Below are 13,465 nucleotides of genomic sequence, written 5' to 3' on the forward strand. Positions count from 1 at the left end.
GAAATTATTAAGTCTGAGTTGGGGGCCGCTAGTTAGTTAAGTTCATTAAGAATAATTGGTCCGGAGCTTGTCGAAGTAGCGTACGTGTCACGCCACTCGTACAACGACCACCGCCTACGCTTTAGCTCGTCACGAGCTACTTCGATGGCCTTCACGCTGAGCGCAGTAGCCTGGCAACCAGGGCAAAGTGCTACCTGCTGCTGCACCAGGCGATGATCCGGCAGGACGAAAGTCAACTTGTGCAAGCTGCGACAGTCTGGGCACACGTAATGCTCGCACAGCTTGCATCGCCGCCGCCAGCGGAAGTTTTTAGTGGCACTTATCCGACTGGCGGCAGCGATGAGAAGGCTGGAGACGGCTGAGCGCTTTTTACCGCACGTCACGCAAGGACTATCAGAGGTGAGGTCGAGTGTTGGCACTCGAGTGGCGTCCGAAACGGGTCGAAGCCGTTGTCGGATGGCCCATTTGATCTTCTTCATCTGGCAGCAGTACACATTTCTTGACACGGAGAGCAGCGTTCGGGCGACGGAGCGTGTGATGATCGAGTTCTCCAAACCATTCACGGGGTTGAGGAATCCTTTGACGTAGACATCCGTCTCATCGCTGTTCTTCTGCCTGTAGATGGCGCAGATGGACATGTTGCCGCGAGTAGCTGACGGACGCTCCGGTGTCTCGGGGAACTGGATCGAGTGCACCACCTGGTACCCCACGCGCTCCCCGTTGCGGAGATATTCGACCCCGGTTGCTTCCAGATACACGTAGTCGCGGTTCTTCATCACGGCTCGAGCGTGCGCCGGCTGGCCCTTCTCCATCCACTTGACAGCAACGGAGGTGAACGGGTCCTCCACCGAGGGCGCCACGAGCGTCGCCAGCACGCTGCCGCGCGCAAGCCCATCCTTAATGTACGACGTCTTGACCCTCATTTGGTCCAGCGTCGGGCACATGAACCCGTACATGGTGTCGTCCAGCTCTCCTTCGATTGCCCCGAGCACCAGAATCGACGGCACCGAAGCCGTCGACGTCTGCGCGTAGACCGGAGCGCGTCGGTCCATGTGACTTGTCGCCGCGCCGAACGCCGCCCCCAGTCCGAACGACATGCGGGTGCCGCGCTCTGCGTACGACCGCAGTCCTCCCTGCTCGTACATGAGCTTCCATTTCGTCTTGTCCACTAGGCCGCTGACGTTCTCGTGCACGTGTCGCTCGTACGCGTCCAAGTTGCGCGCCACCAAAGCCCGAGTCAACGCCTCCAGCCCCGCGACCGCTTCGGCCGACAGCGTCAGCGGTTCGAACGGATTCGTGAAGCGCTCGCTGACGCTGACGCTACCGCTGCTGCTGCGCAAGCTGCGGAGTTCCGTGCGGCGGCGCATGCTGCGCAGCGATCCGTTTCGAGTGTGACGCGGATTCCGAGCCGTTCCGATGTCGTGGGTCAGGAGCGGTTGCTCTCGGTGTGGACATGCCTCCTCGCGCATAAATCGGAGCTTAGCCAGGTGATGCTCCGACGCGAGCGAGTCGCCGATTGACTCAAGTCCGCGCCGACACGAGAGAAAGAAAGCAGGCAGGAAGCCGCAGCAGATCCTCATCGCGTGTGCCGCCAGCTGCCGCGCGACCAGGCTACGCGGCGGAGAATCGGCGACTTGTCCAGATAAAAGGCAACTTCCACTTCAACTCGTGACCGTCAATCAAGTCGCTCGGCATAGAATGTGACCGCTGGCCGCCGACTTATTCGCCCAGGCGCCAAAGGTACCCGCCAGCCTGCAGCTAGCCAGTTAAACGTGGCGAGAAGCATTGGTCAGGCAGCTTTAGCGCGCGGCGATAGACCAGTCGACAGCGGTAAAGCACGACCAAGTAGGTAGCCTGCAGCTGAGGCTAGGCCTGGGCGGGCATCTGCTCGGTGATTCACAATTGCCCGACTCAACCGCGCAACGCAGCGATGCAGCCGAATGAGTACCCCTACATGTATACATGTATGGATGGCGCGGACTGACCAATATTTCCAGGCTCGCGTTTACGGCAGCTAGGCAGTACACTCTCCGCTCCTGAAATAATGTTCAGTTGTTGCAGCTTCATGCCAGCGCCGAACATCATCAAGTTAAGTCCAGCTCAACTGACGTGGCCTCGACTTCAGCTGCGTCGCTTGGCATTTGCGTAGGCAAACTGCACAGCCAACTCAGAATCATCATAAAGCTGCACAGCCTCACTACGGGATGGACTATTCAGGGCCGTAAACGCGGCTGGGCTTACTGCAACTGCAGGGAAGCGGACGCACCATGCGGCCACCAACTTGACCTCGTCGGTCTTAGATTAATGCCAGAAAACTTGAAGTTGCATCCGACTGTTAAGGTCGGATGCAACTTACGCGCTGTGTTAACCTCGACCCACTTTATTGCAGTCTTACCTCGTCTCACTGATCACGACGCACATCGTGGGCAGCATACAGCGCCTCCTTCAGCTGTCTTCCTTTCGTCAGCGCACATTGCAGCTGTAGCAGCATTTGCTTCTGCTGATCAATATGACTTCGTCGAGCGGGATCTGTCTCTGGGGGGCTGTTTGTACTGAGGTCGACGAGTCTTGGGCTGTGGTTGTGCAGACTCGTGTTCTTGTATTTTCCACGAAGCCACTGTATCCTCTACGTGTATATTTTCCCAATTTCAAGGACCATTTCCAGAAACGGTCTCCAAAAACCACTACAACTCAAGCGACCACGTATCCATCGCGATGAACCGCCGAGCGTTGGCCCGCAAGGCCGCGGGCGCCAAGACGGCGGCCCCCGCCGGCCCGAGCGCCGAGGGCGCGGGCGTGGAGAACGTGGGCAAGAAGCTGGAGCTGCAGCTGGCGGCGGGCGACTTCTACGGCGCGCTGCAGATGTACAAGACGCTGTTCATGCGCCTGCTCAAGGGGGACGAGCCCAGCGCCGAGCAGCAGGAGAAGGCGGCGGCGCTGGCGCAGGACGCGGCGCTCACGCTCGTGGCGCACGACCAGAACACGGCGGCGGCCGAGATGGCCAACCTCATGCTCTCGGTCTTCGCGGACTTCCACCAGCCCGTGGACGACGCGCACAAGCAGCGCGTGCGCCTCGTGGCCGCCGCCTTCGAGCCCAAGCCGCAGTTCAGCGCCGACCTGGCGGCCGTGCTCAAGAACGCCGTCAAGTGGTCGGCGGCCGAGGGCGCCCGCAAGCGCGGCGACCCGGAGCTGCAGCTGCTGCTGGCGCGCGCCTACCGCACGGCGGGCGACTTCTCGCACGCCATGAAGCACTTCCTGCACGCCGAGAACCCGCAGGAGCTGGCGGACACGCTGTTCCAGTGGTCGACGCAGGGATACCCCAGTGAATCTGACCTGTACCTGGCCCGCGCCGTGCTGCAGTAAGGAGTTGGGAGGAGGGTGTGGTGGGTGGGGAGGTGGCCTGATTAAGTTTTTGTGTGTGTTTTTGTGTGCAGGCTGCTGAGTCTGGAGAACCTGCGCGACGCCAACAAGGTGCACGAGATGTACGTCGCCAAGTGCCAGAGCGCCGGTCGCCCCGTTGACCTGCCGCTGTTCAACTTTACGCGCTTCTTGCTGCTGACGCTGGAGGTGAGGACGTGATGGATTGTGTTGAATGTGGCATGATGAATAACGTTACGTTCGCTTGCTTGCTGTTGTTGCCGTTGGTTGCTGTTATTGCTAGCGCGATGCACTGCCTCTCTTCCAGATGCTCCAGGAACGCTACGCTCCGGCACTTGCTCGTGACAGCAGTCTCAAGAGCGTACGTATTGCCCGAGTTGTACGGAGGTCTCGAGGAAATGGTGGGGCTGATGGTTTTCGTTGTCAATACAGTATTTAAGCGTGATCGGCCAGAAGTTCTACGGACTCCAGCCGCCGCGATCGGGACTCAGCTCTCTTCTCGAGATGTTTTCGGGTGGCATGCAGTAGGACGCTGCAAGTCATAGAATGTTCACTTGGTAGTAATGCACAGGACGGTGTGCTGTCAACGAGTATTGTCAACGACTTTTGATTTTCAGTGAATAAACGCCGCGACTTGCTCTGCTAGATGTGGTGAAGGTGGCAAATAGAGTATGACATCATTGTGTTTGCTACCTAACTTAGTCGTCGCACAAGTCCGACTTCGACAGGACTTGTCCTTGAGCAACAACAAGACTATGTGATGTGGGTCTCTGCCTTCAGAGACATCACTTCCTCGATGTACCAGGGCGATCATAGTCGGGCGAGTTGGCAGTAGCTGGCTTAGCGAGCGCACGCGCCTGCTTCTCGATTTCCTCGATGCGCAGCAGCGTCGCTGACTTGATGGGCATGATCTTGGGCTTGCAGAGCACCTCGGTCAAGTTGCCGCGCTCCGAGTACACGAGCCCGGCCTTCGGTAGCACCTCCTGGATCTGAACGCGCTGCTCAAGAGACGATGACACCGCCAGTGAGCTACACCGCGCGTGACAAGGCAGCCAAAACCTCCTCGTACCTGCATAGTGCTGCTTCAGACGGCGATCAGCGAATGTGACTCCTCATCCAGACACGATCGAAACGGTAGACCAGCAACGACAAAGCAAAACTTGTTCTTCTTTGGACCATCCTGCATCGCTCTGCGGCTCTACGATTCATCGTCGCTTATGCCTTGCTCTTCTTCTGCTTCTTGGCCTTCTTCTTGTCCTGCTGTTGCTGCTGCGACTTCCGCTTCAGGTTCTCGACCATGGTGTTCAGCGTGTGCTTTCCGTTGTCGTTGCTGGCAGAAACCGAGTCCGACTTGACAGGCTTGGCCTGCGCGGCGGAAGCTGCGTCCTGGTCGTACCGTTGCCGCCGCTCCTTGAAGATGGCCTGTGTGGCCTCCGTCTTCTTGAACTTGGGGTCCGTCGGGTCCAGCTGGAAGTGCGAGCCCTTGGCGTACAGCGCGCCGAAACGCGGGTCGGCCGCGTCGAACTCGAAGCCCTCCTGCAGACCGCCGCCCGCCTTCTGCTTGGCCAGCTTCTTCATCTCCTTGGCGCGGCGCTTGCCCTTCAGAGACTTAACCTTCTCCTGCTTGGCGATTTTCTTCATGTCGTAGTTGCGCTCGTCCTGGTCGCTGTCGCTGTTGCCACCGTCGCTGCTATCACCGCCACCAGCGATGGCCTCACGCAAGAGATTCGCCTCCTTGGCGCCACGACCCTTCTTCTTCAGCACCTCGCGCTGCTCGCGCTCAAGCTGCTTCTGACGCGCACGTTTCTCGTGCAGTTTGCGGTTCTTCTCCTGCTTCTTCTCACGCGTGTAGCGCTCGAACGGCGTCTCATTCTCTTCGAGCTCCCTCTGCTTCTTCGCCTTCAGCACGTCGCCAGCGCCGGGCGTGAACGACATCTCCATGTCACCTTCTCCACCCTCTTCCTCATCGCTGCTTGCTCCCAAGCCTCCCTCAGGGACATTGTCATCGTCTTCATCCTCCGCATCGCTGCCAAGCAGCATCGATCGGTAACGGTTGCGCAGCTTTTTGATCTTGGCCTCCTTCTTAGCCTTTTTCTTGCTGCCCGGGGCCGCAGCATCCGCCTCCCCTTCAGCGTCTTCATCCGCATCACTATCGTCGCTATCGTCCTCAGCTTCGGAAGCATCCGACACGTCCGACGCAAGGTATGCCTTAAAGTCATCGTCGTGGGCATCCTTCCAGTCAGCAGGACGCGTCAGAAGTTCAAGACGCTGCTCGTCGTCCTCCTCCCACGTGAGTTTCACATCAGTCTGCTGCAGCGCCAGCGTGGCGAAGATGGCCGGCTTGTACCGATCGGGAACGCTATCGCACGACTCCTTGGGCGTGTTAGCGAAGGTAGTGTCGTCCGGCACGTAGCGAAGGTCGAGAACGTTCGATGATGTTTCGTACTCGAGCTGGTCGCACTGGTCGAAAATCGTGCTGGCCGTCTTCACCGAGTCGCATGTCACCACAGCGTAGTAATAGCGCAGCTTCTGCAGCTCGTACTTGCGCAGCTTTTCGCGGTCGAAGCCGTCTGATTCGCCCTCCAGAGTCACGCTCTTCTTCACGCCGAGCGGGTCATCTGAGTCGTAGTCCTCTTCGCCTTCCGCGTCGCTGTCCTCGTTGTCACCATCAGCCTTGGCAGCCTTCTCCTCCTCGTCCTGTTCATCACCAGTACTTTCAGCCTCCTCCTCATCGGCCTCCTCCGGCTGTTCATCCTGCGCCTTCTTGGCCTCCTCGTCGTCCCACAGACCCTGCGGTCCGTGCTGCTCTTCCTCTTTCTGCAACCACATCGCAAACAGCGCAACCGTCAGCACGAATTCATCAGCACACCAAACAAACCAATGCACACGCGCACCATCTTCTGAAGACCGTAGTCCGACGGATAAATAGTCACGTTCTGCACCGCGCCCGTGGGAGGCGCGAACGACTGGCAAAGCGCGAACAGGTCCACGGCGCGGATACGCGTCCAGTCGCAGTTGAGCACAGCGAAGCGCTTGGTCTCCTCGCCCATGGGGATGTCCTCCTCCTCTTCCTTCTCGGCAGCAGCAACTTCCTCGTCGTCGCTGTCCTCCGAGTCCGAGTCGGAGCTGTCCGAGCCCGACTCGAGCTCACCGCGCGCCATGCGGTTCAGGTAGTCGAGTCGCGAGAGCTTCTCGTTGTTCTTGGCGACGGTGGCGTCGGCGTCGTCATTGTCGTCGTCGGAGCTCGTCGTGGACGCGGCCTTGGCCTCTTCCTGCTCCTCTTCCTCCTCCTCTTGCTGCTCCTCGTCGTCCTCGTCTTCCTCCAGGCGGTAGAACTTCTTCAGCTCGTTGTCCTTCTTCTCGATGCGCCGGCCGTACTTGTCGTACTTGCCCTGCACGCTCTGGAAGCGCTCGTCCTTGAGCGCCGCGGCGAAGCGCCGGTCGATCTGCAGCTTGCTCTTGCGCTTCGAGTTGCGCGCGAATCTCTGTTGCATTCGAAGTGCTCTGCGTTAGCGAGAGAGCCAATTGCGTGGCTGCATTGGAGGCGTTGCGGCGCTACTTACCGGGTCATTGTGCACTTTCTGGAAGCGCTGGTCGCGCACGGGGTCGCTCATGGTCGGAGGTGGCGCGGCCGGAACGGAGGCAACTTGAATCCGACCACCAGGCTTTAGTCGCCATGGAGCTCCATTGGCTGCAGGCCATCAGCGAAACCATTGGCTGAAATTGGGATGCGAACTTTAGGGGTGCGAACCTAATGAGGTTGGCGAGGTGGTACACAGCTGGTACAGTACACAGTACACTAAGGCCCTACTGAACGAGCAATGGCATGAACATACGAAATAGCACGCGGACACACGTTGTATGTACAGAAGGTGTTGATGGGTTCGAACTCGAGGCAGCTGTGCTAATGCTTGGCTCACGGGCGGCTCGCCTCTCATATCCGACAGCAGGGCAGTTTTTTTCGCTTTCGGATGAATAGTATCCTCTCTTCACGGTCATGGTCGATAATTTCACTCCTAAACGTCCAATACTTGAGTACATATAGCAACAATACGATCCGGTGTCTGTGCGAAGCCACCTAGAGATGTTGTAAGCTTCGTCAGATCACCTACCAGATTGAGCAGCGCTAGGTACCCAAGGAGCAGCGTCAATAGTCGAGATACGCGAACACGGTGTTTTGTTAAAGGAAGTCCGTGTAGTGTAGACCTGTACACATCGAGGCAAACTATTCTAGTTTACAGGTCCCGGTACTCGGCCTGCTCGGGGCCATCCTCCTTGGGCGGCGACTTCTTGTTCATGGCGTCGTGCAGCCGCTGGTCCTTGCTCGAGTTGGCCAGCATCAGGTAGTTGCTCAGTCCGCGGACGGCGCTGAACAGCAAAGGAGCACAAAAAATATAAAATCAGACCCAGCCAACCAAAAGTAGCGAATACCCCGCAAAAATGCAAGCGCGAAGGCGACGCGACGTACTTGGCCTTGAGCGCTTCGATCTTCTCCGGGTCCGTCTCGCTGCGGCCCTTCTCGAACTCCCGTCGCACTAACTCCTTAATGGCCTGGCCCTTCTTGCTCTGTGCACGGTAGTCACGGGATGATACACGCCAAGAGACGTCAGCACCAGTAGATACGAAGCACAAGGAGCGAGTGAGGGGTCGACATACGTTGCCGCCGATGTGCTTGGCCAGCCGCATGCAGTCGCGATACAGCTGCGCAGACAACAACAGCAGGCGCGCACAGCCCGTCAGGACAAGGCGTGCAGTTTACAGCAGGGCAGGTCGGCAGAAGCAGGCGCGGCGCACCTGGATCGTGGTGCGAGTCACTTGGTTCGTCGCGGACATGTTGGCGTCGAGTTTTCGAGTGGTGTCGACGCATGTCAGCCGCAGGCCGTACCATTAGTCGATTTGAGAACTACCTTTAAGTTACACTAACTATGCGAATCAAAACGTTTACAGAGGTCGATCAACGTCACACAAAATTCTAAACATATGTAATAACACCGGATTTCCGTTTATGCAGGTTTCAGTATCGTTTTGTATCTACTGTAAGATGATACGTACCGTGATTACCACAACGTACAAAACAGAGCAGAATGCACTTTTGCACATAAGTCATCACCAGCCGTGTCCGTATCGAAATATGTACGGTGAGTAAAAATCGTCTGTAATCGCGGCACGAAGGTCCGTTGGAAAGACGCGAGGACGATGCAACTTGCTCGACACCTTGCGATCGTGCCGACCACCGCCGTCTACTATTACCCTGCACTGCCTGCCGCCATGGGCGCCTGCAACTCGCGCGACGCCAACAAGCTCAACGCGTGGAAGGTGGAGGACGAGACGCCCACTGTCGTGGACGGCGCCGCGACGACGCCAACTGGCGCGGATGACCAAGCTGCTGCGGCGGTGGAGCCGGACAGCGAGCTGGCGCTGCACTGCGTGGCGTACAGCTCCTTCCTGGGCGCCAACTGCCTCGCGGGCTGGGAGGACGGCTCCATCCAGCGGCTCAACTGGCGCGAGGCGGCGGCGCCCGCAGTCGACGCCGTCAACGTCTGGACGCCGCACACGCGATCCGTGAACCGCATCGTCATCGGCGACAAGCTGCAGATGATCTACTCGTGCTCGCGGGACACGACGGTGGCCATCACGCCCATCTCCGACAAGCCGGCGTCCGAGACGGCCACTGTGCTGCGAGGACACCAGCTGAATGTGTCCACGGTGGCTGTGGACGACGCCGAGCAGATGCTGTGCTCGGGAGGGCGAGATACCCAGACCATCTTCTGGGACCTGACAACAAGTCACATCGCGGCCAAGAACACGACCCCGCAGAACGTGGTGACGTGCTCAACGTGGCTCCCGCGCGAGCCGCTGGTAGCTCAAGGCAGCGAAGACCTGAGTGTGAAGCTGTGGGATCCTCGAACGCCACTGCGTGTGCCTGCCCAGACGCTGAGGGGTTTTGTGTACTTCCCGTTGAGCATTGCGGCGTATGGCAGCGCCAGTGAAGAGGACAGCACGTACCTACTGACGTCTAGCAAGGGGTTCAATGGCGTTGGCTGTGAGGCGCGAGTGTGGGATCGACGCACGGGCAAGCAGGTCGTGGAGTTCCAAGGTCACCAGCAGGACGCAACCGTGTGCTGCTTCCTGCCTCGTAGTGCAGACAATAATAATGAGGCGGATCCTTCAGCTCTACCGATGCTTCCGGTGACGGCGTCCAAGGACGGCACGGTGAAGGTGTGGGACGCCGCAACGCTCAACCCTCTAGCCGAGGCACACGCAGATGGAGCGAAGCGAATGTTCACGGGTTTGTGTAGGGTAGACGACAACACGCTGCTGGCTTCTACGTTCGGTGGGCAGATTCTCTCGTACTCGCTCAACCGCGAGCAGCGATCGCTTGTATTAAAGTCTCGGCGGTCGAACTCCAGCTAACATTACGCCGAACAGAAATAGCTGCGCTTTTGTTTCTTGTCAAGCATGCCGATCAGTATAAGGGAAGAAATATTTAGACGAGCGTTCGTTGTCCAGCATTGCTTTGCTGTTTTTGCGTACTTGGTCTAACTGAATTCACGAGCGTCGTCATGCCGAGTAGGGCGGGCGATCTTCTGGCAGAGTGCGCGCAGCACCTTCGGTCGTCCAGTTTTGAGTTCGAGGTGCTACTTGGAGCATCGGTAACTAGTGTATGGCAAGCCTTCGGTCGACTTGTGGCTCGGCAGCTTAATCAGCGGAAGGGGGTGTCGCTGCAGCAGCTAGGAAAGTTTGGGTTCTACAAGGCACAGACATGCATGATGGCCGGCGCACCAGTGTTCCTGCTTGCAGATCGCTTCGCTTCAACGTACCGTGTTGTGTGGCGCCACCGCTCGTCCCCTGCACCGTTCACCGCGACTGCAGAGGTCAATATGGCTGCTCTTGGTAGTGATGCCGGACTTGGATCGGATCAGACACGTCGGTCACTGGATGCCATCCTCGCGTTCGTCGGTACGAAGCTCCGGGGCGGTGAGTGTGCTGGAAGATTGACACTTCAAGGCGTTGGGACCTTCACACTCGACGGCAAAGCCCTCTCATTCGCGTTTGATTCAAGCTTACTTCGCTCAATCACGCAAAGTGACCAAGTGGAGATACCACATCCGTCTGCGGTCTTTAGGAAAAGCTCATCTGGAACGCTAGATAGCTTACGAAAGAAAGCTTTGCAGCTTGACGGACGCGAAACCCACGACGATCGTAAGAAGTCTACGATGCAGCGCTCGTTCTCTGTTGACAGTGCTCTTCAAGCTCCAAGTAAGCACAAACACCGCCTCAAAGCACTCGATCACAACGACGATTTTTCCGCACTACAGGTACATCAGGGCAGTAGTCGGGATAAGCAAGGTAAAGATAATTGTGGTGACGGGAAGACAGACAAAGACAAACGACGGCTTCATCGGAAGCACCGACAGCAGTCGAACGAATTGATTCCCAGCGACAACATCTATAATCCCGAGTCAATGCCTCTCAATGGTCGACAAATCCTACCACGCTTTTTGATCCCTGAGCCTCGTGTCCCCCATGAAGTCCTCAAAGCGCGCCCAAATCACGACGAGGTCATGCAAGCCGCATTCCAGCGCGAGGTGGCCAATATCGAGCAGGCGAAGCGCACGGACGACCAGTTCAATGACATGCTTGCCACTCGGCAACGCGTGGTGCAGATCCGTGACTTGCAAAAGCGAGCGGAGCAGTCCGTCGCTCGACGAGAGCTGAACGCCTTCCTGAACAACCAGATCGAGGAGAAGCGGTGTCGGTCTCGTCAGAAATCCGCAAGTGGCCGCTGCGACTACCGAGAGATCAAAATCCTGCCACTGGAGCGCGAGATCAGCGACGACATGAAGCGCGCCGAGAAGCAGAAACTAAACCAGCGGCTGAACGAACAGGTGGCGGCGAAGGCCGCGCTCAAGAGAGACCGCCGCGCGCTGGACCAGGCCGAGTCGGCGTATTTCATCTCGAAGCTGAAGGTCCAGGACGACATCGACCGCCAAGATCTGGTGGAGCGCAAGCGCGTCGAGAAAGAGGCGCTGCTCGCTGGCTGGAGCCAGCAGAAGGCCATCCGCGCGCAGAAGAAGACGCTGCAAGTGCACATCCAGCAGGTGTAGGTAGCTGCACAAGTCGCAGATGTAGCCATAAGCTGAGATGGCTACAAATTGAGAGACACACCATTTTACTCTTGCTTTCAGTATACACTAGGCTCGACTATCCAGAACTGTACATCTGCCGTCCACTGTTTGGGTCAAGTGACGAGATGCCGGTGCGTCACTGGGCGCTGGCGCTGCTCCTGTGGCTGGCCCTGGCGGGTGGCGACTGGCCTCGCGTGTGCCGGGCCGTGGACGTGGGCGAAGCGGAGGAGAGCGCCGCCTCGTGCCCGAACGTCACCACGGTCGCCGTCCCCACCAGCTCCTCCAACACCTCCAAGAGCTCCAGCAGCAGCAGCGTGCAGATCACAGTCGCGTCGACCTGCAAGTCCAGCGTGGTGAAGGTCTCGACGAGCTCTGCGGGGGTGAAGACGCTGGACCTCCGCCGTCTGGACATCGCAGCGGTCAAGAGTCTCCCCTCGGTGGACATTGTGTACGGTGCTTGAGGCAGTGCGACCTGTTGCCATTGGTTGCTGACGTCGTGGCTTTTGTGCCGGTTTTGGAGAGCAGGAAGTTGGATAATAACCAGCTTCGAAGCTTTACGACAGTCAACAACATCTCGGAGCTGTAGGTTGAGGCTTGGGGGCTTTTAGGAATCGCAGGAGGTGCATTGAACTGATAAAAGTTGCTGTGTTTACTTGTTTTGATGCAGGTACTTGACGAACAACAGCATCCCTTCGATAGACGGGTTCAAGTTCCCAGAATCTCTCGCGCTTTTGTACGTGGTGTGGTCATAGTGGCTATTGAGAGGGGACTGACCGGATATGGGCTGCTGCGATGTGCTTTCAGGGATCTGGCGAATAATGATCTGGGAGACGTCGACGGTGCTGATCTGCCTTTGTCTCTCCAGTACCTGTACGCTGCGCGATGAGACCCTTGAAAGGTGGTGCGTTTATATACTGAGCTAACGATTGCGTACTGTTTGCATTCTCCCCCCAAGCAATTTGTCAGGCAACCCTATCGGCTCACTATCAAATGTATCGTTCCCGTCCGGCCTATTACAATTGTATGCTGCTTTTTCGTTTGGTGAGTACTCACTTGCTGGCTCAAGTACTGACGAATTCGGTGCCGCGTTGCGTGTGCACAGAGATCTAGTCGGCTCCAGCGTTGCTACGCTGGAAAACTTTTCCTTCCCTAGCTCGGTGACGACGCTCAATTTTTCAAATAACCCCATTACGATGATCAGAGGAGTCATCTTTCCGGCTTCCCTCGCGGGGCTGACCTTGATTGCTACGGCAAAGGTGGCAGCAGCAGCAGCTACAACCGCATCAGTCGTTACTCCAGAGGAAGCACGCGTATTGAAAACTACTGCTGCAGATCCTGTAACCCAAGCTACCAGCATATTAGAGGAGTTCGAGGTGCGACAGAGTGACGCTGACAGGTTCGAGAAACTAACGCTATGGGATGTTTCTACAACGTCCACGCTCAGTTGCTCCGACTCCAAGGCAAATCCGCGTTACGTTCAAGACACGATGCTGTGTGTGCTGTCAGACAGTGAGTTCGCCGACAAATACGAGAGTGTCATTATTGCAGCCTCCAGCGGGTCCATGTCGGGTTCAATGTGGGGGACCGATGGTTCATCCAGTCATGCGGTCGAGCGGATAGCACTTAAAGAAACTCTGCACCAGCGTCGCTCATGGTTTCTAATAGGCGCAGCGACTTTGCTCTCAGCTTTCACGATATTGATGTTCGTCAACGGGATCTGTTTGTGTCTGCGGCGCAAAGTCCGCGGTGCCACAACAAAAAACAAACCTACCATACCCAAGATAGCGAGTGGGAGATCAAACAACTTCTGGCATGAAAGCACGAGCAAGGAGCTGGACGACGAGGTCCGTCACTTGCTGACTTCCGACCCACCGAGTACAGACGAGAACTCGTCGCAACCTGAGCCCGAATTTGCATCGGAAGCTGATGGCTCACCAGCGAAGACAAAATCAAGTGAC

At 57.5% G+C, this 13,465-nt stretch overlaps 7 protein-coding genes across 7 annotated transcripts; 3 read left to right on the forward strand and 4 right to left on the reverse strand.

The window, feature by feature from the left end:
• Positions 1 to 32: 32 nt before the first annotated feature.
• Positions 33 to 1,367, reverse strand: IUM83_15914 (uncharacterized protein; the record flags this gene model as incomplete). The annotated part of the gene is made up of 1 exon (XM_067940759.1): positions 33 to 1,367. The coding sequence occupies one exon, from the start codon at positions 1,365 to 1,367 to the stop codon at positions 33 to 35; it is 1,335 nt and encodes a 444-aa protein (XP_067790302.1).
• Positions 1,368 to 2,715: 1,348 nt separating this feature from the next.
• On the forward strand, positions 2,716 to 3,906 carry IUM83_15915 (uncharacterized protein; the record flags this gene model as incomplete). The annotated part of the gene is made up of 4 exons (XM_067940760.1): positions 2,716 to 3,359; positions 3,435 to 3,567; positions 3,662 to 3,739; positions 3,811 to 3,906. The coding sequence occupies 4 exons, from the start codon at positions 2,716 to 2,718 to the stop codon at positions 3,904 to 3,906; spliced, it is 951 nt and encodes a 316-aa protein (XP_067790303.1).
• Positions 3,907 to 4,163: 257 nt separating this feature from the next.
• Positions 4,164 to 4,453, reverse strand: IUM83_15916 (uncharacterized protein; the record flags this gene model as incomplete). The annotated part of the gene is made up of 2 exons (XM_067940761.1): positions 4,164 to 4,376; positions 4,448 to 4,453. 2 exons carry the CDS (start codon positions 4,451 to 4,453, stop codon positions 4,164 to 4,166), a joined length of 219 nt encoding a protein of 72 aa, XP_067790300.1.
• Positions 4,454 to 4,593: 140 nt separating this feature from the next.
• On the reverse strand, positions 4,594 to 6,992 carry IUM83_15917 (Pre-rRNA-processing protein esf1; the record flags this gene model as incomplete). Its single annotated transcript, XM_067940762.1, has 3 exons — positions 4,594 to 6,195; positions 6,273 to 6,863; positions 6,942 to 6,992. 3 exons carry the CDS (start codon positions 6,990 to 6,992, stop codon positions 4,594 to 4,596), a joined length of 2,244 nt encoding a protein of 747 aa, XP_067790301.1.
• A 621-nt stretch (positions 6,993 to 7,613) lies between these two features.
• Positions 7,614 to 8,211, reverse strand: IUM83_15918 (Complex 1 LYR protein; the record flags this gene model as incomplete). The annotated part of the gene is made up of 4 exons (XM_067940763.1): positions 7,614 to 7,746; positions 7,847 to 7,944; positions 8,035 to 8,079; positions 8,173 to 8,211. 4 exons carry the CDS (start codon positions 8,209 to 8,211, stop codon positions 7,614 to 7,616), a joined length of 315 nt encoding a protein of 104 aa, XP_067790296.1.
• A 435-nt stretch (positions 8,212 to 8,646) lies between these two features.
• On the forward strand, positions 8,647 to 9,792 carry IUM83_15919 (wd repeat-containing protein 31-like; the record flags this gene model as incomplete). Its single annotated transcript, XM_067940764.1, has 1 exon — positions 8,647 to 9,792. The coding sequence occupies one exon, from the start codon at positions 8,647 to 8,649 to the stop codon at positions 9,790 to 9,792; it is 1,146 nt and encodes a 381-aa protein (XP_067790297.1).
• A 1,151-nt stretch (positions 9,793 to 10,943) lies between these two features.
• IUM83_15920 (TKL protein kinase) lies at positions 10,944 to 12,848 on the forward strand (the record flags this gene model as incomplete). Its single annotated transcript, XM_067940765.1, has 8 exons — positions 10,944 to 11,482; positions 11,578 to 11,955; positions 12,033 to 12,089; positions 12,175 to 12,240; positions 12,312 to 12,377; positions 12,463 to 12,528; positions 12,610 to 12,763; positions 12,840 to 12,848. The coding sequence occupies 8 exons, from the start codon at positions 10,944 to 10,946 to the stop codon at positions 12,846 to 12,848; spliced, it is 1,335 nt and encodes a 444-aa protein (XP_067790219.1).
• Positions 12,849 to 13,465: the final 617 nt, after the last annotated feature.

Source organism: Phytophthora cinnamomi, assembly GCF_018691715.1.
Source record: "Phytophthora cinnamomi strain GKB4 chromosome Unknown Contig47, whole genome shotgun sequence".
Taxonomy (NCBI): domain Eukaryota; phylum Oomycota; class Peronosporomycetes; order Peronosporales; family Peronosporaceae; genus Phytophthora; species Phytophthora cinnamomi.